The sequence below is a fragment of the Cuculus canorus genome, chromosome Z, assembly GCF_017976375.1.
Source record: "Cuculus canorus isolate bCucCan1 chromosome Z, bCucCan1.pri, whole genome shotgun sequence".
Classification (NCBI taxonomy): Eukaryota; Metazoa; Chordata; class Aves; order Cuculiformes; family Cuculidae; genus Cuculus; species Cuculus canorus.
In genome coordinates, this window is record NC_071441.1 from 67,676,385 (window position 1) to 67,703,490 (window position 27,106).

Below are 27,106 nucleotides of genomic sequence, written 5' to 3' on the forward strand. Positions count from 1 at the left end.
AGATGCTGGTGTGCTTCTGTTCGTTTACTGTGTTTAAGCAAGACCACATATGTGCATCTGCACTCAGGGATACGTCACTGAACAGATGCTGTGTTTGAGTGGGAGAGTATCAGCACTATTACCAGCACTTGGGGTCTGTCCTGCACGCTGACAGTATGGTGTAGGAAGAGGCAGGGGCTTGTGGTCACCTGGTATGTCTTGCCTATGGAGATGAACGAAGTTTGATACAGCTTTTGTCTGCTTTGTAGTAGGAATGTAAAGGGGATTAAGATCCTGGAGTTAGAGAGGGAGCAGATGAAAAAGAGGGAGAGATGGTACCCCTCTAGTAGAGGGTCTGTATACATACTATACAAGCCAAAAATCGAGCAAGATGAGGTTTTTTTCGAATGCAATTTGCCAGGCTGGTATAGACCTGGAGTTAAATTTGCTGGACTGCCATCAGGAATGGCAGCAACCATAGAGAACAGAAGCATCTTATCTCTGAAAGGCACTCCCTCCCAGCTCTTCCCTGTTTGCTTCCCCTGTAACCCACGAAAGCAAAACACAATAGACAAATAAACCTGACCTAGACAAACCTAAACATTCCTTCCAGATTAGTTGAACTGTATCTAAATAGAGGCTGAGCGGAGACCTTATTGCTCTCTACAACTACCTGAAAGGAGGTTGTGGAGAGGAGGGAGCTGGCCTTTTCTCCCATGTGACAGGGAACAGGACACGAGGGAATGGCCTCAAGCTCTGCCCGGGGAGGTTCAGGCTGGACATGTCTGATGTTATCTTCCTGCTGTATCCATAAACTGCATGATTATTTTTCTAGTATCTTTCTGGAAATGAAAATTGATCCAGGTACTGTACCCCTCACTGCTCATCTAACATGAGGGCCCACTGGTCTTCTGAAACCTTGTCCATCACCTTAAACATCTTAGATGATAACCTTAGAACCTAATCTTGAATTAGGAAAAAAATAAAATGCTGTCCTCTAGAGCTAAATTTTTAAAGCATTTTTCAGACTTCCAGTATGTTCCTATCATATTAGGTTCTTCCAAGAACTGAGTCCTAACATGACTCTGAACCTTCCTTACCAGGCTGTGGCCAGTGATAACCAGACCATACACGCCATTTGCTTGCTCATCAGGTATCATTTTTGGCTTTTTTGAAGATTTTCCAAACTGAATGTTGATTTCGTCACAGTCCAGAAAGGAGTCTGGCTTCATCTTTTTCCTTGCATTCCTAGAAAAAATCCAGAATAATAACGAAAAACTTATAAAGATATATATGTTTTACTAATTCAGCTTAATGAAAATTAAAAAAATCAGTGCTTCTGTTTGATAGTTTAGTCCAATTTGCCCTGTATCTCTACAACAACATGCGTGGTTTAGCTGCTAGAGGTAGTGCAGATCATCAACATGCTTCTGAAACTCTAACAAGTGCATGCTAAATGCATGCTGATTTAAAGTCAAACAAATGATCCCAGTGTCATGAAGGATGATACCCCAAAGGACATCACAATTTTCTGTGAATATTTTTGACAACCGCCTACTTCAATAGAAAAGGACTGAAAAATTCTCTGATTTTCCACCTATACCTAAGAACTTATGTCTACGGAGGAGAGTATGGAGGAAAGCATATTTCCAGATAATTCCAGAAAAGGACTATATCCAGAAAAATGGCTGCAATAGGGATGAAAGGCAATAGCAGTAAAGTAATAGCACAGCACCAGCATGGGGCCAAAGGCTTTGTGGCTCCAACTTGCTCGTTGAATGTCAGCTATTATTGCCTGCTTCACTCTGCTTTCTTATATATTTATATAGATTTGAGCTCTTGGATCAAGAAGCTTTGGAGTTTATCCTCAAAGGAGATTTCCTTAATATGTCACAGTTGGATCTCCTAGGGAGCCAGCCAGCCATTATCTGAGGTCCCTGAATCAAATGCACCAAATAAAGCTCAAAGGAAAAAAAAGGTGGAATAATACAAAATAGTGTTCCATTTCTGTGTCAGTGCAGAGCAATGAGGCTGTGTATTTCAGTCATTTACCTCAGCTCATTAAGTACATCCTCAGATGTGCTCCCTTCAATAATGAAAACATCTTCCATGTCATCATACAGCAAGTTGCAGGAATAGCCAATATTCATTGCCGTCTCTGGGAAAGACAAACCAGGAAGATGAGCCATTTTAGCAGCCCCAAACACTGTCACTGTGGCCTTTTTACTGTGGCCAAGACAAAAATTCTCTTTCTCGCTCAAAAGAGCTTTAAGCTTTCCAGAGTCAATTGTTTTAGAGAGTCAGGAGAGTTACGTTGATGTAAGAAGCAACAAATCTCCCTTAGTTGGACTTTACGAGGCCACAGAAAAACATAATTCTACCAAAATGAAAAGGCTTAAAACACACTTTGGCCAACCTACTTGGAGGAACAAAAAACATTTCATGTTGATTCCAAAAGATTTTTTTTCAGCATATTTAACTTTCTCTCACCCTACCCTCAGAAAATCCACAACCTTAGTTCTGAAGAAGAATATCAAGACATTTTGTACAGAAAATTCTGAAGAAAAGAAAAAAGTTTTATAAGCAAAACTGTTACATTCAGAATATGAAAACATGAAATGTTTTCCTTTTTCTCAAAATTTCTTAACTCATTTCTTGCATGAAGTTATTTGCAAACATTTTCGGTCTCCATGAAGCATGATTGTTTCAGTGAAGTTGCTATTTCTCTTCTGTTTATTGGAATATATTCCCTTTTCTGTCCAATTTAATGCTTTCTCCAAAAGCCTATGTTTCCTCCATTTCTGTTTTGGATCATGAATGCCAGGACCAAATTGAAACAATTCTAGCATCTACTTCAGCACTAAAAATTATTGGAAAGCAGGACAAGATTTTTTTCCACCTTCTTTACCAAGGTGGTCAACTATACTAAATGGACACTTCTGCACATTATATGACAGAGATGCTCATCACCACATCTCTGAAGGCAAAGTGTGTTGCCTTCACACTGCTTCCAGCCTCAGGACAGGAATTAAGAAAAGGCACTAGTAACTACAGTTACTTGCTCTAATTCCAGATAACTGGAATTTTGCATAGCAGGCAGTGAAGCAAATCCCCGTATGCCCTTTGTGCAGTTTTTCAAAGTAGAAAGAATGAGAACATGGGTCTTAACAGAACCATCCTACAGACAGGAAAGAGGAAAAATATCCAAACTGTAGCCCCTTTACCTTGCTTGTCTCCTGTGAGAACCCATATCTTAATGTTGGCTTTGGCAAGAGTCTCAATGGTCTGTGGGACTCCATCTTGTAACTTGTCCTCGATTGCTGTGGCACCTAACAGCTTAATAGAAAATGGCAAGGAACTGGTAATTTTTCCCATTGCTAGCAAAAGAGAAAACATCAGACCTCCAGACAATAATTCAAGCAAACACAAATGAAATCCAGGACTTGGGTTGTACTAATTTTCATTCTTTCTTGGCAAATTTAGGGGAAATTAGAGCCCCGATCCTGCAAACATCTAATCCTCCAGTCTCAGCTGGATCATGAACATGCATGATATTATTTGCCAACATGTTTGCAGAACTACAGGTCTATGTTCTTCCACATGTCCTTTTCACAGCAGATAGAGCTCTCACTAGGGACAAACAGCTGTGGATTCATGTCCCCAAACTTCCATGTGCATCCTTCAGTGTGGAGCTGGTCCTCAGACACATTGCACTGCAGCAGTCATGTGGCTGTTAAGCATCTTCTCAAGCCCACAACAGATCTGTCCCCACCCCTGCTCTGCACTGTCACTCAACTAAACCACAGACTGCTCAGGACACAAACCTTCACTATTTTTATTGCTTTTTCTGCATTTTGGAGATACTCGGTGGCTTTAACCTATTGTCAAAGGGTAACACTGCTAGCTCAGGTTTAGACACCATCTGCTACCACCTACCTCCTGCTGTCGGGAGTCTAAATTCAGGGGCTGACTTTATATACAAGATCCCTTTTGGCCTCCCGGGGTGCTCATCATTCGTCTGCTATGAGTGTTATTGATGTAGATAACAGCTCTGAGGAAACTTTTCTATAGGGCTGTCAAAACTGCATGTTCCCCATTCTACAGCAGTAGCCCCTGGTCCGGCTAGGGAATGCTTAAATACTCGTAGCATACCAAGCTACCTTCTGGGAATATCTTCTTATTCATGGCAGCCTGAGTCTGAGCTGGAAGCCCTAAGGTGGGCATCGATCTCAAACGTGCCCAGGATGAGAGAACAAGGGGATTCATTCACCACAGTCATTGTCTTTCTGGAGCTGCAGAAAAGCAGAATAGTATTGTTGACAGGCCTTGGCCTGTCTGCCCATCACCTGGTGTAACAACAGATAGAGGGACAGTCATGATGCCTTAGTGACTGTGAAAATTCCTTAGTCTTTAGGTCAATCAATTGTAAATAGCATTTTTACTACTATTCTCTGAATATAATCATGTTCCATCCTTGTTCCCTGCTCTTTTCCTTATATCCTTGTTCCCCCTAGGGACCCTTACAGAAATCTGCTGCACAGAGGGCCCATCAACCTGACTATGATACTTAGCAGTCTACATCTCCACAAGACTCTTCTGTTTCTTGCTCGCTCTGGCTCTCATAATCATTCTCTGCCATAAGCCAGGCTTTCCTACATCCACTCTCTGTCTCTCCCTGCAGCACCTTTCGGAAGTAAAGTCACTCCTGTGCAGAGTACAGAGAAGGGTCTGGCGTAAAAAGTGTTTTCTTCTGAGCCACTTCTTCCTGCTGTGAGCCTATGACCTCTCCTCATGAGACCATGAGCTTCATAAACTTTTTTTTTGCAAAGCAGCTGTGTCCTTAACCTCCGAAACCTCCACATCTTTCTGTCTTTGGACATGACCCACACAGCATTTGCTCAATGTATTCTCTAGATGGAGAATAAGCATTTTTCTAGACCAGACGCAAAAGGGCAGTAGGCTCTGCTCCATGGACCATGTATCTTCCAGCAGGTCCGCAGCTTCTCAGCTCACACGTGCTTCAGACCCTGCTGGCATCCTGAGCTAATGGAAGAATTATGATCGCAGCTTTCCTGGTTTCTGAGAGTTCAGAAAAGTACTGCTGCGAGTGCAGAAGCTGATTTGCTTTCTCTCAGAAGCCACACATCCTTTTCATTCATTAGTCACAACTCTAAAACACAGGCAGACACACCACAACTCCCTACCCCTCACACTACCACTCTCACCTTCCCCCCAACTTCAGGCATTAAAAAAGCTGTAACAACAGCTGTAACAACAATTCATGGAGAAAAGAATGACTTGAAGATCATAGTTTAGCCCAATTTTAAATTGACACAAACATGTTCCTGTACTTCATCTCCCCGTCCTGCCCGGCGCTGCAAGAACAAAGAATACAGTCTCTTAAATGAAGGGTCACTGGGGATTGTACACTGCCTGCCTTTTCAAAGACAGGAAAATAAATAGATCAGCCATTTGCACTTTCAAAGGATAGCCATGAAATATTTGTGTCTATGTCATCTTCCTCAGGCTCTGGAATGTCACTTCATCATGAGAAAGCTACTCTGACACCCACGTGAGTTTAAATAAAACTATTCCCCTGTGCTGGTGGCTGGCACCCCAGTTACAGGTTCCTGATGGAGTTGCCAGTGAAAACTAAAGACTGCCATATTCTTAACTGATCCTGTCACACAACCCACTGAGCTGCTTGCAGAGCAATGTTTACTGAAGTCATACCGAGCTGTTTATTGACAAACCACCATCCTCACTGCCTCCCTCAGAGCTTGGCCCAGATTCTCTGAAACACCAACCATGAGGTCTTTTTCAATCTCTTCATATAACTCTGACAATTTATCTTCCCGTCCTTCCAAGGCAGTGCTTGCTTCATGGTGACGCCTGATCCAGTCCTGAAAGTAGTCTTCATCCAAGTTTTTATAGGCCACCACGAGTGTCCTCAGACCTTCCCCAGCAAACTCCTGCGAGACAGTGGTGAGGCAGAATAGGTCAAAGGAGGTCTGCTCTCTTGGGCTTACAGAGGGCCCTTGGAAAGCTAACAGCTATCTGTAAAAGATTCTTGCCTAAAGTCTGTAGAGGAAAGGTGATAATCTCTCTCCTTAGACCACAATCCTTGAGTTATTTTAAACAAAATTATTTCAGACCATTTTATCATTGCCATCCACAGTTCTTACAAAGAATAAATTCAGAAGAACTTTCCTACTTTCTGGTTCTAAAGCTCTTCATTAACCAGGCAGTTTTTTTCCCAGGCTCCTACTTCTCAACATAAGGTTCAGAGCAGTCAGATTTAAACACTGAACAGAGCCTTGAATTTTGGACCTGGGCTGACACCCTCTAGGGTACAAATGCTGGCTGAAATGCACAGCATGAGCATAGTCAGTCATGACATCTCAGTAGTCCTAACTGTGCTTTCTACATACATATGACTGACAATATGGATCTCCTAGAACAGTTCAAATGGCACCTGATGACCATGCTTAGGCAATTAACTTAGTACCTAAGGCTTTGTAAATTTATTTCCCTCTCCATTCCCAACACAAACAGAGAAAATAAAATAAACTGTGCTTTGGTTCTGCTTCTGAAATCTCTTTTTTTTTCATCTCAACACAAAGAACATTTCCATACCTGAAGAAAAGAAGACTATCAAATGCAGAGATGTTGTGCAGAAAGAAACACTTACATTCAGGTGTTCTGTAGTCTCCTCTTTGAGAGAGTCACAGGATGAATCAAGAAGTTCATAAAGAATGGTGTCAGCTCCCTTGCAGTATAAAGTCAAGTCACCTTCTGGACTCCGCACTACAAGAAAGAGGAAAAGAAATGCTACAAATCCCAGACAGAGGCACCTGGGATTCACAGGACTTATACCAAAACAAAGAAACGTTTTTAGAGGCATCTAAACTCTGCCAAGTGTTGGCAGCCTCCCAGGAATCAAGACAGAATTGATTTAGAACAGAAAATAGTGCAACTACTCTCCACATGAGCAGCAGTATCACAGACAGTCATAATGAGATTACAGTGGTCTGAAGAGGTTCTCTGTTTGGCTACATGTTTCCTATCGGTAACATTTCAGGCAGGACAGATGCGTTCAACAGTCGAGATGAGTGGGCTTCTCTACTCATCCTTGTGTTCTCCTTTCTCATTTTCTCAGAGCTTGCTGGCAATTTTGAAGCTGATTAGAAAGAAGGCTTTTCCTGCACTGTTATGAGAGTGGTAAGATATGCAAAAAAACTTAATGTCTTTAGGATTTTGTTCCATTTCTGTTATCCAGATGATAAAGCATTTTCCCACCAGCCTAATTGTTTATCTAGCACAATTGCTGTGCAATTGAAAATTCAAGGCAGTCCATCTCAAGTGTTCAGAAGTAAATGTCATTCAGAAAGCGTTGCAAAGGAGGTAGGTATCCTAGAAAAGTCATCACAGCACCATGAGGGCCAGAGTGAGAGCCTAAAAGGTTAACAAGGAAAGAAAGGAGCAAAGGCAACATACCAATAACAGACATTCGCTTGCGAACATTGTTGAAGTCAAGAATAGCCAGGAGTTTGTAGACTTTTGTTTCTCCCATTTCCACAACAGTGATGGTCTCCGGCGTGCGAGCCCGGAACACAAATCCAAAGTTTCTAGCAGCAGTGACAAGGGCCCCCTCGTCAGGAGACTGTGCCTGATACACCAAGTTACCTGACATGCAGGGAAAAAAAAACAGTGTGGCTTCTGCCTTGTTTCTGCAGCTAAACATATACAAAAGCAAAGACCTTGCATAGCAGTTAACCCTTTGCTTTTCTCTCTCTCCCCAGAGGTGTGGCACTAAAAAGCACCTCATGCCCACACATCTCCATCAAGTTTCATCAACCCATCCTCCAGGCCAGTACAGGAGGCTCCCTACACTCTTTTATTCCTCTCTTTGAAGTCCGAAAGGTCTCACTGGGAGGACAACTTCCCTGAGTTTACGCGCTTCTAGTATATTTGCATCTATTTCTCTCAGCAGCATTTTCAACTTATATGTGTCAGTGAATGGCTCTAGCCTTTCAAGTACAGTTTTCACCCTGTCTAGGATTAGAGAAGACTGATCCAGAACCTGTGGGAATACTTGGTGAGTAGCGGTTATGAATCTACGGTGGTCAGGTGGTCTACATTCTTTACTTCATAGGACTCGGTGCAGAGGAGATAAAGAATAGGACAATCCATCTGCCACCTCAGGGAAGCTGTGGCATCTGCAATTTCTGCGCTCCACAGATGGGGTGTTTGCAGTAGTGTCAGCTCCACCACAGGAACACAGAGAGAGTGGAGGCCCTGGTCCTTTCTCTTCCCATGTAGCATCCTCAAAGTCACTGATCTATGTGTAGCCGTAGACTACAGAAAATCACCAGGGAGCCAAAAGGACCGATAATGGCTTCTGTGGAGAGAAGACATACTATGGTGGAGAGTGAACATAACCACTCAGTTTGGTGCCTTCAACAGTCCTCACCTTCCTTCTTCTCTTCTGGCATCACTGTATGACAAAGTGAGAGCAGCCGGAAGAACCTGTGTGTTGGGACATCACCTAACTTCACAGCTTCCACCAGGCTATGGTCGTAGAAGGAAAACTTCGGGTCTGCTAACTGGTTGTATGAGAAATCGACCTTCTCTGTGTTCTGCAAAAACATGACTTGGTGTTATTAATGGAGCTCTCAAATGCCTGTACACCAATGCCTGGCCATCACATTCCTTCCCTCTTTCTTAGCTCTTCAAAGGGCCCCCCTCTGCAAGGGTATTCATGACAGTGATGGATGAGCCTATGTAAGTGGGAAGTCACGAAAGCTACTGAATGAGAGGAAAGGCCAGGCACTTGCGGTGCCTTCCACAGCAGCACTCAGGCAGAGCCTGATTAGGTTCTGTATGGACAGCAAATGGACAGCAAAATGACATAAAGGCTTAACTCCATAGGCGCTGCTCATTTTGTCTGAACACAAGGAACTCAAAAGCAGAGGGGAATGTAGTGGAGAAATGGACAGAAGCTCACAGCATGATGTGTCACAGAGGCATGGACTGCTGAGCCTGCCTGGGACAATTCCAACTCCTACCCACCCCTGATGAGCTCAGAGTTTCCAGGGTGGGAGTCATCCTTTTGACCTCTGCAGGCTGACTTTTAGCACTTAATCACAAGAGTACAGGGACATGCCCCAAACATCATCTGCTCAGAAACGTCCAGGCACTGCAACACCGTGAATGTGTGGGCAACAGCCTTTTGACCTGCAAGATTCTGCTCCATCAAGTATCAGAGGCAGGAGGAGCTGTTGGGCAGCTGGTTGGCAGGAGAGAAGCATGTGTCCCCAAGCAAGTCAGCCCTATGCTTTTTGCTGCCTGAATGAGGACAGTCTGGAAGAACAGCACTCAGCACAAATAGCCAGTTTCAGTGGGTAATTTAAGTTTAAATGGCCTGGAAATGAATCACTGGAACAAAGACTGGGATTTGCATCGTCATCATCTTGCCATTTGTTACTTGGATTACTGCATGCAGTTTTCAGACATTTCAGAAATCCAAGAGGTAGGTTTGTGCCAGCAAGCAAAGGCCAGAGAAATATGGAGAAGTCACTCATTTTCACACTTTCCAGTGTCCAGACATCAGGGCAATTTGAAAATGAGGTTGTTATTGATGTGAACCGAAGTCACTGATTCCCTTCCAAAGCTTTAATTAACTGCCAAGGATAATAAAATTCATGAATGCCCAAGTTTCTAATAAACATCAGTGGTCAAGTATTCAAGAAGACCTGTGCATGCACTAGGATGTCATGTGAAGCTGAGGGAATGCTAGGCATTCAGGCTACCCAACCTGCAGGCTTAAACCAGGCTTTCTGGAAGGGGCATGCAACTCTGGCAATCCTCTGACGTCCACAGGTACGTATATCCCTGCTGTCATGGTCAAGAGCTTTAACTTTTTCAGGGTAAAAACCATGAGCTATGCCTTTGTGTGTTGTGTCCGCTAGCACTTAGGCAGGCAAGTTCACAGAATATACAGACGCTGGTAGCACTTGTGCACTTACCTCATTTATTTCTATCCTTTGCCCAGACATATCATACACATCACCTGCAAGCAAAAAAGACTGAGATTATAGCCACAAACTCCCAATAAGTGCAATTGATGAACTCTTCTACCACAAAAATTTGTTAAACTATTTTGAAGGTAGCGTCTGGTTAAAAAGTTTCAGTAAGCATAAATATCTTGACATAGGTACTGGAGACTGATGATTAATATCAATCAGGCTTTGTGTTAATCCATGACAAAATCCAGAGACTGACAGATGCTTGAAACTCGAGGCAGTTACCATAAGAATGACTGGCACTTGGGTAAAGAGAAACTTGATTCAAGCTGAACCCAAAAAGGACATAGTGCTAGGGAGGAAACGAGGGTGCTTTCAGGGGATGGCTTCTCTTGTACTTTGCCTTTGGAATATGAGACAAAATCCAGCTCCTGGATCATATTGGGTTTGCAACAGTCCCTGGACAACCACAGGGAAGGAGTTGTCAAAGATAGTTTTTCCTATATCTAAGTAGCATGGCTGCTCCGTTCCTTTTCTGTGCACTGATGATTTAGTCACAGAAATGGAAGACCTTCTCATCTCCAGAAACACTATGAAGATTCTTCCGCCTGAAGAAAAAATTCACTTGGAAAGTCTCGACTTAGCTCAGCCAAGCCAGATTCAACACTTCGTTGAGGTAAGACCTGAATATAGTGAATTACACAAATGATGAATCCATACCTGTGCCAGAAACCTCAAGTGTGATCAAACTCAATGTGGGTACTGGTAAGCCCTCATAAAAGCCCTGAGGTTGTAGAAGAAACTCAGAAGTCATGTCTCTTGAGAACTGCACATCAGTTGAGCCCCTGGGAACTGTGACTGAAGGCCTTTTAAGTACCTCCTTCCCAATGGGAAGCCTAAACCTCTGAAGTACCTTCCCTGGCAGCAGAACTAATTCACACTTCCTCGCATAGCTTTCCCAAACGCCCCTAAGCAGCAAATCCAAAGTATTTTGGAAGCTAAGCATTTATAAAACCATGAGCAATATGTCTCCAAATAAACTAAAACAAGATTTATAGGAAGAAATAACTTCTTTTATTAGACCACTTGATAGCACTGCTAAGCTTTCTGGCACGCTGGTCCATCAGCAAGTTTGACACAGGCAAAACAAATTTCAGTCCACGAATAAGTGGTGACTAATTTCTCTGGGGGAATCTAGTTATATTAATCAATTAGTCGGTTTGTGGATGGTTCACACCTCTTGAGTGGTATGAAGAAAACTGCCAGGAGCCATACGATGAAGGAGCCTTTGAAGCCAACGACTGCTAAGATCAAATGAACTAACAACTTCTGTTTTCCATTTTTTTACCAACTCCCTAAAAACTTTTCTCTCTTCTGGCAGGTGAAGCATGCCAGGGCTAAAGACAAATAATGGCGCCATTGACTAGGTGCCAACCAAAGATTCAGCTAACTGAATAGGAAGTGGAAACCCACTGTTGATGACATGAGAAATTGTTGGATGCAAGAGATAACAGTGTGAGAAGCTGATGAAATTTGCAGATAGTACACTGAGGGTGGATGATTTCATAACTAATAACCTTAGTTATGTGAGCTATGTTTTTCACGGTTAGCAATACCTGGGTAAATATGCCAATAACATCATAAAGGCTGAGGTTACCCATGCAGTGATATCAAAAAAGAACCCACAAATTTGGGCGCAGCTGTAGTAAAACTGGGACCAGTGAGGAAGAAGTAATAAGGTGTGGGCTCTATAGTTGGGACTATATAGGGGCAGGGAAAGAGAGGTTAAGTGGTGGCAAAAAAGAGACAGGAAAATGACATTAATATATGCAAGCAATGTAATCAGGGCTGTCCTGGCATCTGTAACAGGCAGCCCTGCACTCGATCACTGCAGCTTCTTGCAAGACACTCTCTTCCAGATATCATGTTTAGTCTCTTTGGGCCAAGAGGCATACAATGGAATAAAACTTGGAAATTATGACAAATGGATAACATACCATAGGATTTGCCATTGATGGAGCACTTGTTGAAACACATGATGTTCTGAGTGAGAGTCCCTGTTTTGTCTGAGAAGATGTACTTGATCTGCCCCAGCTCTTCATTGAGTGTGGTGGTACGGGCCTGAGCTGGCGTGTCATTTGGTGGATAATACATTTTACGGTCCCAGTCAATATAGAAACTGTTCCCCAAGCGTATAATCTCTACACTGGTGAAACAGAAAGAGAAGGTGATGGATTATTCATTAGTTTAAGGGGCAAGATCTTTATCTTCAGCACCACCACTAGCAACTGCAATTAGAAGACAATTTTGAAGGTAATGACAGGGTGCAATGACAAGTGGGAGAGAGCAAAATGCTAACCGTAGAAGGCTTCCATCCTGACTGCTATAGCATCCTACATCTACACGTCCCCTTTAACTGCAAAATCATCCTCTCATGTTCCAGGGCTCACTGCTGGCCCCACTCCAACCCTGACAAAGACCTCTGAAGGCAGCAGAAAAAAAGAAAAGCATCACTGTAGCTGTGAGCAATCATTGACAACAGGGCTGCATTCATGTCTAGGGAAAATGCTGCTCCATTTTTTTGCTAAGGCAAAAGCTAAACCTCTCCTAAGATGAAACATGAAAGGAGGTTCTGGTACATACCTGACGTAGAGTGAAATTGGCACCACTGTGTTTAGAATGATCACGTATGACCAGAACATGAGGAATCCAGAGTAGGAGGCAGAGTGGACACCTTCAGCCCAGGGCAGATAGACCTGGAAGTAGTAGCCCTTATCGTACTCCCAGATGCCATTGCCAATGGCTAGGATAAGACACATCAGTGCTAAAAATGCAAAGATCTGAAAAAAAAAAAAAATCCCAAACACAAAACATTGCATTTTAGACACAAGGAATTTATTATGTACTATTATGTATTTATTAATCAGAAAACACTGATGAGATTGGGTTGGACAGCCTGAATCACAGGAAAATACTCCTAGGGATAAAGGAGGAAAACCAGCCAAGTTATGACACTTTTACCTGAAGGATAAAATTACGCAGAGTAGGGTCTGGCTATTTGGAATCACAATACCTCAAACAGCTCAATATCTAAGTTCCAAGCAGCCACCTAAACCTGGTTGTTCATGGGTAGCTAGCTGCAGGACACCAAATCTCATTAAAGATGAGTTGAGCTGTGGGTCCTGAAAAGGTCTGGTTGCATACATTTGAATACAAACTCCCTGGAGGACTTTACCTGGCTATTTGCTGAATGTATTATAGTCTTACACGCTATTTCTGAAAAACTACTAAAGATAATGTGCAACACAGAAAATCCAGCACTGTGCAGATATGAATGCAGTGGTGGATATCATTCTGATGGTTAAAAGAGGGTTAATCACTGACTCAGAACTAATAGTTCTTGGTACCCACCATCACAATTTGATTACGTTTCCTTTGAGCAAACAGAAAGCAACACTAACCAGTGATGTGTATCCTTGGACTTTATAGAAGCGTATTACCTGAAGCTTAAAGCAATCAGGGACTGGGAAGGGAATTTCAAAGTGAAACACCTTAATGAAAACTGAGACTTGCTCAGAAACACCATTTAATAAGCATAAAAACATTACTTAGGTCATGAAGAATTTTTGATTAAAAGAAAAGAAGAACATAGGAATACAATTATGTGGAAAAGAATACAAAAAGAAAGGGAAGAAGATAATTTAATAGAAATCAAAAACTGCAGGGGATTATAAAGCTATAAATATCTAGTAATATAAAATATCAAGAAAGAAAAAGAGTAAACTCATGAACAGAAGTGTGGAAAAGGCAGATGTGTTCAAGACAACAATCATCTATGAATGAAGGAGGAAGGAAGCTGAAGGAAGTATCTATCCCATATGATGCAGCAGATGGAAAGACAAATTATCTTCTGTGACCAGAACTACTATGCGGATACTAATAAGCATTTTCAATCAAGTGGGTTTAGGTAATTTAATGATGAAAGCTTAGAGGGACTAGCTGAGAAATTCTCTTAAGCAGTAAGGTTAGTTTTTAACCTTGCTTTGAAAACCAGGATGCTCCACCATGCTGACAATCTGCTAATGCGTTTCCAGTATTTGAAAGGTAGAAATGGTGATCAAGGGAGAGATAAACTGAGAGTAGCTTGATATCATTCCTGGACAACTGATAATAAAACTAGTTCTGTTGATGTGGGCTTCTCCAAATATTTGACTTAAAACAACCAATATCCTCATAAAAATGTAAAGATAAGGAATATTTTCATCAGGGTGCACAACAGAGTAATTAAAAATCACCCCGGCAAGTATGGTCATTAGGGAGGAAATCTCAGTAAATTGGGGTGTTATGTATGAAGCCACCAAGGAACAATCAGATTAAAACAAAAATCAACCTTTTTAAAAATCAGTAACTACAAACATAGAAACATTGCTGGTAAAGCTGATAGTTGTATTGCTGAGGTAATCTGTGAGATGAAGGATGATAATTTTAAGGAGTGATTTGAATCACTCAATGAAAAGTTCACATACGTCCAACTTGAATTTTAGTACCAAGAAGCTGCTAAAATGTGACTGTAGTAAGCAAAGATGCTGAGCTGTGTTTCAGGGGAAACATTTCCCACATCAGTAGTAGCTTTTCTATTTAATGGTGGGAGGCCAAATAAATACCTTCACTTGTGAACTGGAGACAATAGTACTTGCTGGTAAGGAATGTGGTGCAATGTTTTTAAACCTCTGTGACCAGCGGTAAAAATAGACGTCTGTTTGTGCTGTTGTAATCATTGTGACTTAAGGATATGTGAGAGGCATGACCTGGAGAGAGGCATTTTCCTTTATCGAACAAATAGACGTAGACAGAGAAAACATACAAGCCTGTTCATCTTTATAGATATTTCTGTTGTTCAAGTAAAAGATATTACTGCAGACCTTGTCTATTGTAAGAGAAATTAGAAGAGCCAGCTGGCTCTTATATTTTATCACTGTACCCTGAATGATTACTTGCTGTCCCATAGGTTAAAAATTGTCACTTTGTAGAACATCACAATCCATGTAGGAAATTCAGTGTATGATTTAGCAACGGAAATACAGATGGGGCAAGACAGCAGCTGAACTTTCTCATATCACAGCAGCTCTTGTCTACAACTGCACTTGCTTTATGAACGTTTTGCTTTATGTGCATTTTGCATGTCAACACGCTTGTCTCTAACAGCTCAAGTTGTCTGCTTTACTCATGCTTACACAAAGTTCACTAACATGCTGTTTGCTTTGAGACAAATGCAAAAATCTGAGCTGTTAACAGCAGCCCCAGAGATTAATTTCTGTACAGAGAAAAAACTGTGTGCAGGGTGTTGTAATCAGAACCACAGCTCCGCCAGAGAAGGACATGAAAAAACCCTGATCATAGGTTTGTGCACGCTCATGGGCTTCCCAGCATTAACATCCTCCTTTTCTGGGTCTTGCCTATGCAATGCCTGCAAAAGATCATCTGCAGGGCTGAATAGGATTTTTGTAGAGGGGAGGTGACTTTTGACAAACATTTCCTGTTGGACTGTGAATTAAAACTGTCACGGTTCCTTTATTAGCACTTCAAACTCTGTTCTGGGATTTGAAGCAATAAGTTGCTTAAGAGATGAAGGTGATAGCCCTGTTACTCTGAAAACGTTCTCCAGCAAGCCTCCTAAAAGTTTTAGAGGGAAAAACATTCCTGGAGCTGGCATGTGCGTCCCCAGTGGAAGAACATTCACTTCACTTGCAGATCGCTGGGGAACAATTCCAAACGTGAAAGAACAGATATGGTTGCCATCTGGAAATATTCACTCCTGATTAACCCTTGTTGAGACAGACCAAGGCAACATCTACCCAGGAGTTCATTAGCGAGCCCTGCTTAAACGCTGTGTTGTGCCTGGAATTTTTATGGACAATTAAACACAAAATAGCTTTGATAGTGTTAATGTGGAACAAGTTTCATTTCGCTTAAAATGAGCTATTTATAGCAAGCTGTGGCTGCTTTGTATTTCCTAACTCAAAAGCGCAATATACTGCCTCTTTTTATGACTGTGCTTTGTAACCTTCGACCACCCAGTGAGCTAGAACAACCAGATGCCATATCCCCTTGATCTGCAAACAGCCCGGTGCTTAGGGTGGGATAGAGTTTTACTTGGACACCAAAATGTTAGGTGCCTTAAAAACGTGTGAAAGAGAAAAGCGCACGCTTGGTTCCATCAGTGCCCAAGAACCCAGGCAGAGCCTGATGCAATCAAATGCAACTTGCTCATCTTGTTTAAATGGAGCCTGGAGGTAAATTAATCTTGTTTGTGAAGAGAGGCCAAACAGACTGAAAGCTCTGGATGGGACCCTTGACTTGTGAAAGAAGTTTTGGCAAACCATAATCGAATGCTAAATTCCAAGTTCCATATTTAGTTTTTTTCTGCTTAGTTTCCTGTGTATCCCTTGCAGTGTCTCATCCTTTCCAGTTATAGCCTAGCAGAACGCCTAAGAAAATGTGACTTTTTTCAAAAGCTTGCAAAATTTTGAATGTAAGATGCCCAAACAGTGCTTGATTTTGCTGTCCCGTTAATTGTGAGGGAAGAAAACACTGAGGAAAACAAGATAATGATGCTAATCAAGATTTTCACTTGGTGGACATTAGTGTAAGATTACTAAAGTCAAGGGCATGTCCTTACTGTACATGGAACAAGAATTCAGGAGGCCTTGAAGATGATCCTGGAGTGTCTCTCTGTCTTGTGGCACTGATTTATGGCAAATATGCATGTGCAGATGTTCAGAACAATGCTTTACAGCTTTGTGAGTTTGGCTAACTGCTGCTGCTTTGTGCAACCTGTTCTGTAACATCTGCCATCCCTGGGCCCAACTAAAGAACTTTTGGGATCCTGAGGAAAAAGCAGGAGGACAGGGGCTGGAATGAGTTGGCGAGGTTTGTGAGTGGGGCAGTCTTTGAGATGTTTTTGCTATAAGCCCCACCACCAAGGAGGCATGGAGTCACAAAGGGCAGTGAGAGCTCAGGGCAGCCTTGCTGTGATGGACAGGCTGCTGTTGGATGCTTTCTCCAAGGCTTGCTTTAGCACCTGAGAACGGATCCTGACCCCAACCTAGCCATCAGGCTGGGCTGGAGAGCAAGGGCAGAAGGGAACAACAGGGAACAGTGGGCACTGCTGTGAAGAGGTGATCACAGGAGTGGCCAGACCCTCCCAGTGCTATAAACTGGTGGAGGTGGTGCAGCGTGCTTGAAAAGGCATTTAAAACTTGCATCCAAAGGAAAATAAAAGCCTGAAACTAAAGAGATTTTCTTCAAGCACCACTGAGTAAAGCAGTGTTAGAGTGTGTGTGTGTGTCTCCAGACTGGCAATAGTAACCAAAATAGTTCCTTCACTAAGAGGCTTCGAACTCAACAGTAAAATCTTTGGACAGACCCTGTAAAAGAATCACTATCTCTGCCTAGAAGTATTTGTCATTGTTAAAACCACTGAGAAGCTTAAACATCAAGTAAGATCTGTTTTCTAGTTTGATGAAAGTGTCTGCTATATAAGATTAGTGTTCCCAAATTTCCCAGCTTCTAAAAACACCAGTTTCTGAGTATTAATGAAACCACGTCTAACATTTTAGCCTAATGTGTTAAGTCAGAAGCTGTCATCATGTAAATTAACAAACGTAATTATCAAGTCCTATACAGATATCACCAAAGATGCCAAGAAATTAGAAAGAAGAGGGAGGACTGCTAATGTTTATTTAAATAGAAAATGACAAAATTGCTAGGGAATAAAGACATTTTCAGGCTTCAAAGCAAATCTCAGAAAAAAAATGCAAAGCAAGGGAGAAAAGAGCAAATGAAAATCTCAGACAAAAGGTCCCTAACACTTTCAATGTAATGGCCTTGCTTTGCAAGATGAGTTGGCAGAGGTGCTGATGAATTCAGGCTGCTAATAAATTATTACATAACTTTCCTTTTTATCATTAGTTACTTCTGCTACTCCCTCATTTGTGTGGACAGTGAGGTGGAGCATCTGGAAATGATGAATACATCTGAAGAAATGGAGATACATAAATCAGACTTACCACCAACACAAGGACATTCATGAGCCGATCAATGCTTGTCCGTTTAAAAGTTGTTTTTCCACTGTTCTGCATTAGTTTGGTGTCTGGCCCTGGAGATGAAACACACTGATGAATTTTAGTAATAAAGCTTAGCCATTCTAAAGCTGATTCCTTCTGAGGCCCTGGTGTGCTTTACAGCATAAATACTCATCACAGTTTTCTTGAAGGCAGGTACAGCTTACAGTGCCGGTGGGAAATGTAGGCAGAAAAGGTTAAGGCGTTTGTCTTAGATTGTATGGAGAGAGTTATATGAAGCCATTAATTCTGTATTTGGATTCTGCTCTCTTCTTTCAACAGTCAATCCCTTTCAGGTTTAATTACTTTTCACGGAATACCTGATACTGCTCTGTTATTAGTGACATGTTATACATCATCTCACATGTCTATGGAAGTAGATAAACAATGGAACAGCTATGCTTGTAAAAAATATAGATCTAACGGTGTACAGTAATATTAAGATGACCCTAATATTCCAATATGGATTAAAATCACATAGAAATTATGTGGGATTTTAAATCAAATACGTTTAAGGATGAAAAATTTTGAACAAGCCTGGTGAGAAAACAGTTCCATTTGGTCCAGTGTGGGCCTGTAAAGGTAGATTTAATGCAGTTTTAATTCTTAAATGCCTTTAACTCTTATATTCCTTCTCATTGATTCATCACGACTTCTCACATGCATTTCTGAAATAAAAAATTACTTCTGCTTACTGAAGCACTTAATCAAAATGGAATTGGGTTTTGCAAGGTAGCTATTTCCTCTTATAGACAACGACAAAAAAAATCGTAGATTGAAATCCCCTGTAATGTGCATCACTACAGCCTCGAGTTAAGCCACAGGATCTCATGTACTGTTTTGCTTTTGCTCTTGTACCTGGAAGAAAGGTATTTTCCTTTGTGTGTGCTGGGTGTGATGTACTTCCACACTTGTGTTGCTGTGCTCTGCAATTCACGTGTCACTTTTTCTACCTACCCGCATAAATAACGAGGCCAAAGCACCACTCTGTGTTCCTAATAGTACAACCCCTCAGCAACATCTTCTCATTGTCCAGGGCATACTTCTCTCCTCGAAGAGTGAGAGTTCCTGTGAACTTATCCAGTTTGTTATTTGGTGCCTCACATCTGACTTCACCTGTAAAAGGAAGGTAAAACAAAAAGATTGTGGAAATCTTCTTGTCCCAGATAAATGTCAGTTGATGCTGCATTCTCAATTATTTCACGAACAGGGAACATTTCACACTATAGCTGCAGTCCATTCCTGACCCTGTCATTTCCATCCTATATCCTATATTTATAGATGTTTGGGGATATTGCTACTTCTCCATGTTAATTTTGTGATCCAACGGACCACAATTAATTTGGATTTATGCTGTTCTTTGAACATGGTAATTTTGTACTGTTAGAGTCTGAAACAAAGTTTCCGTGCCTTTTATTTGGGCAAGAAGAAATGTTGAACCAGCAATATACTTTTAATCCTTCCACAGCAAGTTCATCGTGGTAGGATGTCACTGGATAACTTTAGATAAAAGTGCTGATCCCATACAATTCCTGTTCCATTTTCTTTGAAACTGCAGGAGCCCAAGCAAGAAAATCATAGCCTGAAGCCTGCAAGATGTGTCTTTGTTCACTATTTTTTTAATTTCATCTTTTTTATACCTTAAGTCCCATTGGCACATGAAAAATCATACTGCTACCTTCAGCCATACAGCTGATACTATAAGCAATTGGAGAGCCTGTTTTTATTTCCATGCTTTGTATCTATTTCTTTTAACAAAATGTGTTCAGACAAAACCGTAAGCACAGACACTCCAGTATAAAAATTATTATTGAAATCAAAATTTGGACCTAATTTCTAAACATTCAAAGGAGGACTCTGTGGACGTATTGGGAAGAATTGGAAAATACAAATACACCTTACTGAAAGGGAATCCAAGAGTTCGGTCTCTTCAGTTAATCAGCAGGAACATTAAAGTTATTTTGTTTGCGGGCTGCAAATAGCCATTTAAGGACTAGCATTTGCAAAGAATACAGCTTTTCCAGCTTTTCCAGCTTTTCTCAGATAAAACACACCAAGCTCAACAGACTGGAAAAATTATCAGTTAGAATCATAGAATGGTTTGGGTTGGAAGGGACCTTAAAGATCATCTGGTTCCAACCCCCTACTATGGGCAGGGACATCCCACTAGATCAGGCTGCCCAAGGCCCCATCCAACCTGGCCTTGAACACCTCCAGGGTTGGGGCATGTACAGCTTCCCTGGACAACCTGTGCTAGTATCTCACCACCCTCATGTTGAAGAAATTCTTCCTTATATCAAGCCTAAATCTGGTCCTCTCCAGTTTATACCCATTCCCCCTTGTCCTATCATCACAAGCCTTTATGAATAGCCCCTCTCCAGCTTTCCTGTAGCCCCTGTCATGTACTGGAAGGTCGCTTTAAGATCTCCTCTGAGCCTTCTCTTCTCCAGGCTGAACAAGCCTAACTCTCTCAGCCTGTCTCTTGCAGGGAAGGTGCTCCAGCCCTCCGATCATCATTGTAGCCCTCCTCTGGACCTCTTTCAACAGCTCCATATTCTTCTTATGTTGAGGATTCCAGAACTGGACACAGTATTCCAGGTGAGGTCTCACAAGAGAGGAATAGAGTCCCCTTCCTTGCCCTGCTGGCCACACTTCTTTAGATGCAGCCCAGGACACAGTTGGCCTTCTGGGCCGTGAGTGCACGTTGCCGGCTCATGTCGAGCTTCTCATCGACCAACACCCCCAAGTCCTTCTCTGCAGGGCTGCTCTCAATCACATCATCCCTCATTGTGTACTGAAAACGGGGATTGCCTGGACCCAGGTGTAGGACCCAGGTGTAGGATCAGGCGTAGGACCAAGTATAAATAAAAAGTACAACTTTAAGTGCTGTGGTAGCCTGCACCACAGAAAAATCAAGGATGGATGTTCTTTTTTTTTTTTTTTTTGTTCACAAAAGTAGCTCTACTCTATGGCAGACAAATCAGGCTTGAAAAACAAAGCAACTGGGAAATTCTGACACTTGTGATATCAGAGCTCTTACGAACAACTATGCTGATATTCTATTTGATCATCCGGTTAATCCAACAACAATCAGACTTGTACTCCATCATTCCTAAAAGTCTACAGCAAATAGATCACTCTCACTACAGCCATTGCAGCTCCTCAAAAAGCACACAGGAAGCAGAGGCTTTGCAGTGGAACCTGAAACACAGCACAGAGAGACTTTGGTGAAAGAAATCTAGGGCATGATCCCTCACCAGATCTTCTCCTTAAGCCAGCCGTGGAACAGAGCTTGTGTGAATACCTTACATCTACTTTCCTGTTAGTGGGTTAATCTGTACTGATACACTGATTTTGAGACCAGAAGAGATTCACCCAAACTAAACTGAGCACAAAAAATGAGATGCTCTAAAGGTTCACCCAGTATACCTGCACTGACCCCAGTAACTCTGCAGCTGAAGACATTTATACCTCAGCAAGGAATTGTGCCTTTTGTCTCCTCGTCCCATTAATGGCAAGAGGGTATCTGGAATTTATTTCACCTGAAAGAGTTAAATACTGCCAAGTCTACATGTGATAAGTAGTAGGTAACTGAAAATTATTGTTTCCTTTCTTATCTCCCAGTTCCCCAAATCAGATAAAGACATTCAGTGTTTTGCAAGCATCTTCCTTATCTGAATCATCGCAATGTCAACAAACACCATAACTCACATTAAGCATTCCACTGAGTGCCTGTATTAGCCGTTCAACCCTTTCCTCTCTTCCTGTCTTAAGAAGTAATTAGATAAAGAGTTACATAAATATTTAAATACTTCTACAGAGGTTTGCTGGGGAAACTCAAGGTTGGGTCTGATTCCAGGCACTCTTCCCAGTACTCCACCAAATATAAATCATCCTGGGAAACATTTTATTCATTTTAAGTATTACAAAGAGGTCACTTTTATTTACAATAAAACTAAAATAGAGACCTAAAGGACAATAAATATTTTATTTAAAATGTTTTCGTTTTCCAAAATATTTTTAAACACTTTTTAAATCATGCAGTTTCAAGAATGCAGTATCCTTAAATAAGCTTTACACAGAGATGCTTTAAAAATTATTTAAGATAAAGATTTTGTTTACAAATTGATAAACACTGCATCCTCCTCAGGAAAATAATTAAGGCACGCCACTCGCCACTCTGACTACTAACATAAAGCATCTGACTGCACCTGCTAAAACATATTTCTCAAGACCTAAACCATTCAGAACCTCAGTTGTCACTCCAGAGAAATCCCAATGTACAGAGCTGACACTCAGCTGAGGTCAAAAACATGATTTCCTAAAACCTCAATGTAGAAAGCAAAAGAAAAGCCCACGCCGGAGATGACTCTGCCAGAGACAGCCCCAGCTGTGCTAAATCTCTGACACATACCCGCCACTTGTCCTGGAATCATCTAGTTATTTCAAAGAGATTTTTTATTAAAAAATTGTTTTTACTCTTTATCTAAAAATATTTCCTGAGAGCTTGCAGTTCTTGAGACACTCCAAGGACAGCAGCACTCACTCCACCCCTCTCCATACTGACTCTTCTCATAATCCTGCCCTCAAACCCAAGCCAGCAGGTCACTGTGGAGCATGACTAACACCACTTGGCCTGTTTCTCCATATTCTCTCTGCAGACAGATGTGTGAGCATGGAGCATTTTTGACAGGTCTGTCTCCTTTCTGTTCCTGTGCTGTTACACATTTGATATACAAAACAGTGTTAAGAAAGGATATGTTGCCCATTACCCACATCTGCACTGCTTATCTTTAAATATCTTAAAATGCACTCCTTATTGTTGGATTGAGAGAGAACAGAGACGCTAGCAGGGCAAAGCTAAGTCTGGGAGGCAGTCACCTGTCCTGAGTGCATGGAGCAGAGTTAGTCCTCACGTCTGCAGGGTGTCCGGAAAGTGCTGCTCCTAAGAACCTAAGTGTATTCAATGCATCAGCATTGCTGCATCAGTGTAAAGGTGCATTGTGAAAATAATTTCAGATCAGAACTAAGCATGCTGTGTGGGAAAACCAGTTTCCACTGTGCTAAATTACATGAACTCTTCTAAGGAATTTTGAGGTGAGTAGCCTCGACATGGACAGACTGATGCTAAAGAAAAGTGTGCAGCCAGGAGAATTGCCGCCAATGCAGTTTCAGGTTATAGCCATAGACAGCACTGGGAGATCTGCATGCAAAGGGGGTGCTCTTTCTCTGTGTATGTTGTTGATAACTGTTGTACAGACTGCAATGTGCCCATCCTGTTTCCCAGTTGCCACATCCAGAGGAATCCTGAGGGGAGCAGGGGACAGCCTGGAAGGAAGACCCTCAGGCACTCTCGTCTTTGGTCAGATGTGCTGGAAAGTGAATTTTCCATGTAGACTCACCATTGAACTCTGTCAGTTTCTGAAGATCTTCTCCAAGCTCTGCAGTGACTGTCAGTGCCTGCTTCACCTTCAGGTTTGTTTCACTGTAACAAATAACGTGAGGCAAAAACATTAACTGAAAGTCATATGTGAACTGAAAACTCTCCCTGAAAGTAATTTCTGTACTTGAGGACAGCCTTCTTTCTTAGACATCTGATGGGCCACGCCTTAATTGGCCTTTTTTATCTGGCCAAAGAGTATAGTTGTCTCCTACAGTTTCAAAGACAAGAAATTCTGAACAAGGTGCCAGAAAGAAAGAGGTGGCTTTCTCTTCTCATTTCCACTACAAAGTGGAAGACCAGGCATCTCAGCTCATAGAGCAGCTCACCCTGTATCCTGCCACTCATACCACACTGAATCTTGAGGAACGTGAGCATATAGGAGAGCTCTGGATCTCCTCCCATGTATTCTGGTCCTGAAGAGTGCTCAGGTCTTGGACCTAGCTGGCTGGGAAGGTGAGTTTGAAATGCAGTGTCAAAGAAACACTGCATTTGTTCAGGGCCTCCCGGTACTTGCGTGTACAAGAACCACAGCACATTTTTCAGCAGAAATCAGATGGGAAAAGTCTGGAGTGCTGTCTGTAGTGCCTTGGGAGAGACACAAGTTCTTATCTCTCTGGTCTTGCTTAGTCCTCCAAGTTGATGCTTGCTCCAGGCAACGCAGAAAAGGTATTGCAAGTTGTGTCATAAAGATGAGGTCAGATCCAGGTTATTCCAATTTATACAAATTAGTTGCAGCCTTCTGACTTGTGGCCAGTTGTTCCCTAGAATCAGCAATGTTTGGAAACCTCCACAGTGTGCATGCACTAGTATTATGGTAGAGCCATACAAAGGAAAATACTGGTGCTATTCACCGTGACTATCTCACCCAGGTAATATAGCTAAGATAAAAGACAAAGGGAGATGCAACAAACAGAATGCTTCTGTCAGTGACCTGGGATATTACAATAACACATTTCCAACCAGCTCTCCCTGCTAGAACTGTCACTAAAAAATAAAAGGGAAAGTTGCCTCCTCATATGACATTTGCAACGAAAGACAAAAAATTATCTACCAGAGGATGTTACTTCCAAGATATCTACCCAAATTTTATCCTGTATATTAGGAAGCTCTTGCTACAAAAGTTATTGCAGGTAAGCTTGAAGCACGGAGGGTCACCAAAGAAGATTTGGTCTTGCAGTGGCAGCTGTGATTGCACCCAATGGGCAGTCTCACTCACCCATCCAGTTCAGCTGTTTCGATGTATGTCAGGCTGTGCGGCTCACTGCTTGACAGTAACAGTAGATCGGCCTGAACATGGATAGACAGATATGGCATGAGTTCATACCGTCAGAAGGCATGGTCTCGCAATGCTGCTTGAGGTTTTTGCACACTGCAGGTCTCTGAGGCAGTTATCATCACTACTGGCTAATTTGCATGTGAATTATAAGAGTAATTACAGAGACTAACTGTGAGCAGGGTGGAGAGAAACTGTACTCACCGTCACAAAGTTGTTGTTTTCTAGTTTTATTATATCCCCCACTTGGATGTTCATCCATTTTTCATCCTTTAACCTGCAAGAAAGCTTCTAGTAAGTAGGTACGTAAAGAAAACACCACTTACGAAGGTAGGATACTCCACTCTGCTGCTGAAGCCAGATTGTAGGTGCCATCAGGACTTGGGCTGTTGATAAGGCACAGCAAGGTCTGCCATGATGTGGCCTGAGCCATACTAAACTAAGGGACCGCCACAATGCAAAAAAGCAGTAACAGTGTTTGCGGTGACCCGTGCGGGGCTGAGACTAAGCCTTACAGTAGCATCACAGTTCATGTGCACTGTCCTGTCTGAATCTACTACTCCCTTCCTTCTCCTAAAAGGTTATATTGCCTCAGAGAAAAATCTCTCTATTGTGCTTATCAGACTTCCCAAACACCTGAGAAAACTGCCAGTTGTGCTAGTTTTTCTCAGTATTTTCATGTGCCAGAGCAACAGATCTGTTTCTGTGTAGGTCTGGCTGTCAGGAAGGTCAATGCAGATGCTTCAGCTGTACACGAGCCAAGGTAATCCCCTGCTGCAGTGGCCTTCACAGCCCTAAGCAAGATGTTCATGCAGACAGACAGCTAAACTGCAAGTGCTCACATAGCCAAGTCACAACAGCTATAGATGCAAAATCTAGAGGTGAAACATATCAAGAGTTATATCAAAACAGGACTAGGTATTCAAGCTTGAGTTCAGCTCAGCCTTGTTCTTTCCATGTTGATTAGAACTGGGCAGGACTTGTACTTCTCAGCTTTTGAACAAAGGCAAAATATTGTAAATTTTCTATTTCAATGTATGTTTCCTAGTCACAGTAACTAATACACAGTGAACCGAGAAACTGATTCACTTAGCAGGAAGAAGAAAAAGTATGTTCCTATTCTTCAGTTTCCACTTATACTTTTAACTGTTTGATCATCTGTTGGAGTTTACATAACATACTGCTATCTATAGTACAGAATAAAAAGTCACAAGTCACAAGAGACTTCACAGCTGTTTGCAGCTGTTTGCAGCTGTGTCCTAAGCAGAGTTCGACTCCATGGAGCCACAAGTAAACAACACATCTGCCTGCCACAAAAACTAAAACCTTTCCTTTTTTTTCTGCAGGAAAGAACAGTGCTAGCAGTACAATGTCCAAAACATACAGCTGAAATATTTTGAAGACATCTTAGTAAGAAGTACTACGCACACTCAAAGGATTATGACATGTATGAGGAAGTTATTCCTGCTTCTTAATTTAAAATTTCTTGTTGATAATGCCTAGTATTGCTTAACACAGAAATAAATGCTATGAACACAAATGAACATGGGGGATAGCCTTGCTTGCCACTTCCAGGACAAGAAGTAAAATAATACAACACTCTCAAAGTATTACTCATTTAAACTTCTATATATGCTGGAAGAGAAAGAGTTTACTTTTGTCTATTCAGAGTCACAGTCATACTGTCTGCACTAATTGTGACACTGTGTCTTGGGTTCATTAATCAGACATGTAGTCCAGAACAGAACAGTAAACTAGTGGTGTGAAATATGATGCCATTTTAAATTGTTTAGAGATTCTTGGGAATTGCACAGAAAAATAAATATTATTATAAAATGCTCTTCCCAGTGATAAAAATTCAGTCAAAATTACAGCGAAAGAAAAAAGACTTACATGCCATTGATCAGGACCTGGACTGGGCGGTTGTTGACGTGTTTATCACTTTTGTGTCGATTCTGAAAATTTGATCAGTATGTTAAAAGGCATTTCCAGGAAACCAAGCACATTAAAGCCGTTTGGCAGTTCATTAACACTAGGTTTTCACGAAGCTAGCTGAACAGGTCAGGCAGATTAGACTCACGACTGAGTTACAGTTGAGCCCATGGGTAGCATAGGGCATAACTGGACAGCAAAGAGCAACAGGCAACATGGGACTTGCTCTTGGAGGGAAGAAGGAGGGTAGAGCCTTATGTGTCACTTAGCACAGTTCTGACTCCACTGGTATTGGTCCTGCCAATCACAGTTTCATAAACACCAGAGAAAT

General features: G+C 41.8%; 1 protein-coding gene across 4 annotated transcripts in view; it reads right to left on the reverse strand.

Moving 5' to 3' along the window:
- Window positions 1-27,106, reverse strand: part of LOC104056580 (phospholipid-transporting ATPase FetA) — an 86,257-nt gene that overhangs the window by 12,902 nt on the left and 46,249 nt on the right. For all 4 annotated transcript variants that reach the window (XM_054053964.1, XM_054053965.1, XM_054053963.1 and 1 more), the window contains 16 exons: window positions 26,737-26,798; window positions 25,048-25,120; window positions 24,787-24,857; window positions 23,530-23,612; window positions 19,085-19,243; window positions 18,074-18,162; window positions 12,648-12,844; window positions 12,002-12,210; window positions 10,008-10,051; window positions 8,453-8,618; window positions 7,477-7,665; window positions 6,671-6,786; window positions 5,787-5,951; window positions 3,204-3,315; window positions 2,032-2,137; window positions 1,080-1,227 (listed from right to left, as the gene is read on the reverse strand). In XM_054053964.1, the coding sequence (XP_053909939.1) occupies window positions 1,080-1,227; window positions 2,032-2,137; window positions 3,204-3,315; window positions 5,787-5,951; window positions 6,671-6,786; window positions 7,477-7,665; window positions 8,453-8,618; window positions 10,008-10,051; window positions 12,002-12,210; window positions 12,648-12,844; window positions 18,074-18,162; window positions 19,085-19,243; window positions 23,530-23,612; window positions 24,787-24,857; window positions 25,048-25,120; window positions 26,737-26,798 (1,989 nt within the window). The remainder of the gene's footprint in view (window positions 1-1,079; window positions 1,228-2,031; window positions 2,138-3,203; window positions 3,316-5,786; window positions 5,952-6,670; window positions 6,787-7,476; window positions 7,666-8,452; window positions 8,619-10,007; window positions 10,052-12,001; window positions 12,211-12,647; window positions 12,845-18,073; window positions 18,163-19,084; window positions 19,244-23,529; window positions 23,613-24,786; window positions 24,858-25,047; window positions 25,121-26,736; window positions 26,799-27,106) is intronic.